The sequence below is a fragment of the Oncorhynchus nerka genome, linkage group LG4 (assembly GCF_034236695.1).
Source record: "Oncorhynchus nerka isolate Pitt River linkage group LG4, Oner_Uvic_2.0, whole genome shotgun sequence".
Taxonomy (NCBI): Eukaryota; Metazoa; Chordata; class Actinopteri; order Salmoniformes; family Salmonidae; genus Oncorhynchus; species Oncorhynchus nerka.
In genome coordinates, this window is record NC_088399.1 from 100,279,177 (window position 1) to 100,281,676 (window position 2,500).

The 2,500-nt window shown below is 44.4% G+C and overlaps 1 protein-coding gene across 1 annotated transcript in view; it reads left to right on the forward strand.

The window, feature by feature from the left end:
* The window catches only part of LOC115127591 (CUB and sushi domain-containing protein 2-like), a 967,797-nt gene that overhangs the window by 957,334 nt on the left and 7,963 nt on the right, over window positions 1-2,500 (forward strand). The window contains 1 exon segment of the mRNA XM_065018162.1: window positions 411-498. Within this exon segment, the coding sequence (XP_064874234.1) occupies window positions 411-498 (88 nt within the window).

Genomic DNA, 2,500 nt, shown 5'->3' on the forward strand with positions numbered 1-2,500 from the left:
CCTCTCTCTCCCCTCCCTCTCTCTCTCTCCCCTCTCTCTCTCTCCCTCCCTCTCTCTCTCTCCCCTCCCTCTCTCTCTCCTCCCTCTCTCTCTCCCCTCCCTCTCTCCTCTCTCTCCCTCCCTCTCTCTCCCCTCCCTCTCTCCTCTCTCTCCCCTCCCTCTCTCTCCCTCCCTCTCTCTCTCCTCCCTCTCTCTCTCTCCCCTCCCTCTCTCTCCCCTCCCTCTCTCTCTCCTCCCTCTCTCTCTCTCTCCCTCCCTCTCTCTCTCCCCTCCCTCTCTCTCCCCTCCCTCTCTCCTCTCTCTCCCCTCCCTCTCTCTCCCCTCCCTCTCTCTCTCCTCCCTCTCTCTCTCTCCCCTCCCTCTCTCTCTCTCCCTTCCCTCTCTCTCTCCTCCCTCACTCCTGTCTCCAGGTGTCCTACATTGCCTCATCTAGTTCCTTTGTGTACCAAGGATTCGTCCGAGGAAAAGGATTCGGACAGTTTGGCCTTCAAAGACTAGGTGAGTTTATTAAACTGTGTGGTTTTGCTCTGCATGGTTACAGTGTAAACTCTGCATGGTTACAGTGTAAACTCTGCATGGTTACAGTGTAAACTCTGCATGGTTACAGTGTAAACTCTGCATGGTTACAGTGTAAACTCTGCGTGGTTACAGTGTAAACTCTGCATGGTTACAGTGTAAACTCTGCATGGTTACAGTGTAAACTCTGCATGGTTACAGTGTAAACTCTGCATGGTTACAGTGTAAACTCTGCATGGTTACAGTGTAAACTCTGCATGGTTACAGTGTAAACTCTGCATGGTTACAGTGTAAACTCTGCATGGTTACAGTGTAAACTCTGCGTGGTTGCAGTGTAAACTCTGCATGGTTACAGTGTAAACTCTGCATGGTTACAGTGTAAACTCTGCATGGTTACAGTGTAAACTCTGCATGGTTTACAGTGTAAACTCTGCATGGTTACAGTGTAAACTCTGCATGGTTACAGTGTAAACTCTGCATGGTTACAGTGTAAACTCTGCATGGTTACAGTGTAAACTCTGCATGGTTACAGTGTAAACTCTGCATGGTTACAGTGTAAACTCTGCATGGTTACAGTGTAAACTCTGCATGGTTACAGTGTAAACTCTGCGTGGTTACAGTGTAAACTCTGCATGGTTACAGTGTAAACTCTGCATGGTTACAGTGTAAACTCTGCATGGTTACAGTGTAAACTCTGCATGGTTACAGTGTAAACTCTGCATGGTTACAGTGTAAGTGTAAACTCTGCATGGTTACAGTGTAAACTCTGCATGGTTACAGTGTAAACTCTGCATGGTTACAGTGTAAACTCTGCATGGTTACAGTGTAAACTCTGCATGGTTACAGTGTAAACTCTGCATGGTTACAGTGTAAACTCTGCATGGTTACAGTGTAAACTCTGCAGTTACAGTAAACTCTGCGTGGTTACAGTGTAAACTCTGCATGGTTACAGTGTAAACTCTGCATGGTTACAGTGTAAACTCTGCATGGTTACAGTGTAAACTCTGCATGGTTACAGTGTAAACTCTGCATGGTTACAGTGTAAACTCTGCGTGGTTACAGTGTAAACTCTGCATGGTTACAGTGTAAACTCTGCATGGTTACAGTGTAAACTCTGCGTGGTTACAGTGTAAACTCTGCATGGTTACAGTGTAAACTCTGCATGGTTACAGTGTAAACTCTGCATGGTTACAGTGTAAACTCTGCATGGTTACAGTGTAAACTCTGCATGGTTACAGTGTAAACTCTGCGTGGTTACAGTGTAAACTCTGCATGGTTACAGTGTAAACTCTGTGATTTTACCAGCTCTGCATGGTTACAGTGTAAACTCTGCATGGTTACAGTGTAAACTCTGCATGGTTACAGTGTAAACTCTGCATGGTTACAGTGTAAACTCTGCATGGTTACAGTGTAAACTCTGCATGGTTACAGTGTAAACTCTGCATGGTTACAGTGTAAACTCTGCATGGTTACAGTGTAAACTCTGCATGGTTACAGTGTAAACTCTGCATGGTTACAGTGTAAACTCTGCATGGTTACAGTGTAAACTCTGCATGGTTACAGTGTAAACTCTGCATGGTTACAGTGTAAACTCTGCATGGTTACAGTGTAAACTCTGCGTGGTTACAGTGTAAACTCTGCGTGGTTACAGTGTAAATTCTGCGTGGTTACAGTGTAAACTCTGCGTGGTTACAGTGTAAACTCTGCGTGGTTACAGTGTAAATTCTTCGTGGTTACAGTGTAAATTCTTCATGGTTACAGTGTAAATTCTTCATGGTTACAGTGTAAACTCTGCATGGTTACAGTGTAAATTCTTCATGGTTACAGTGTAAATTCTTCATGGATACAGAGTTAATTCTGCATGGTTACAGTGTAAATTCTTCATGGATACAGAGTTAATTCTGCATGGTTACAGTGTAAATTCTTCATGGATACAGTGTAAACTCTGCATGGTTACAGTGTAAATTCTTCATGGTTACAGTGT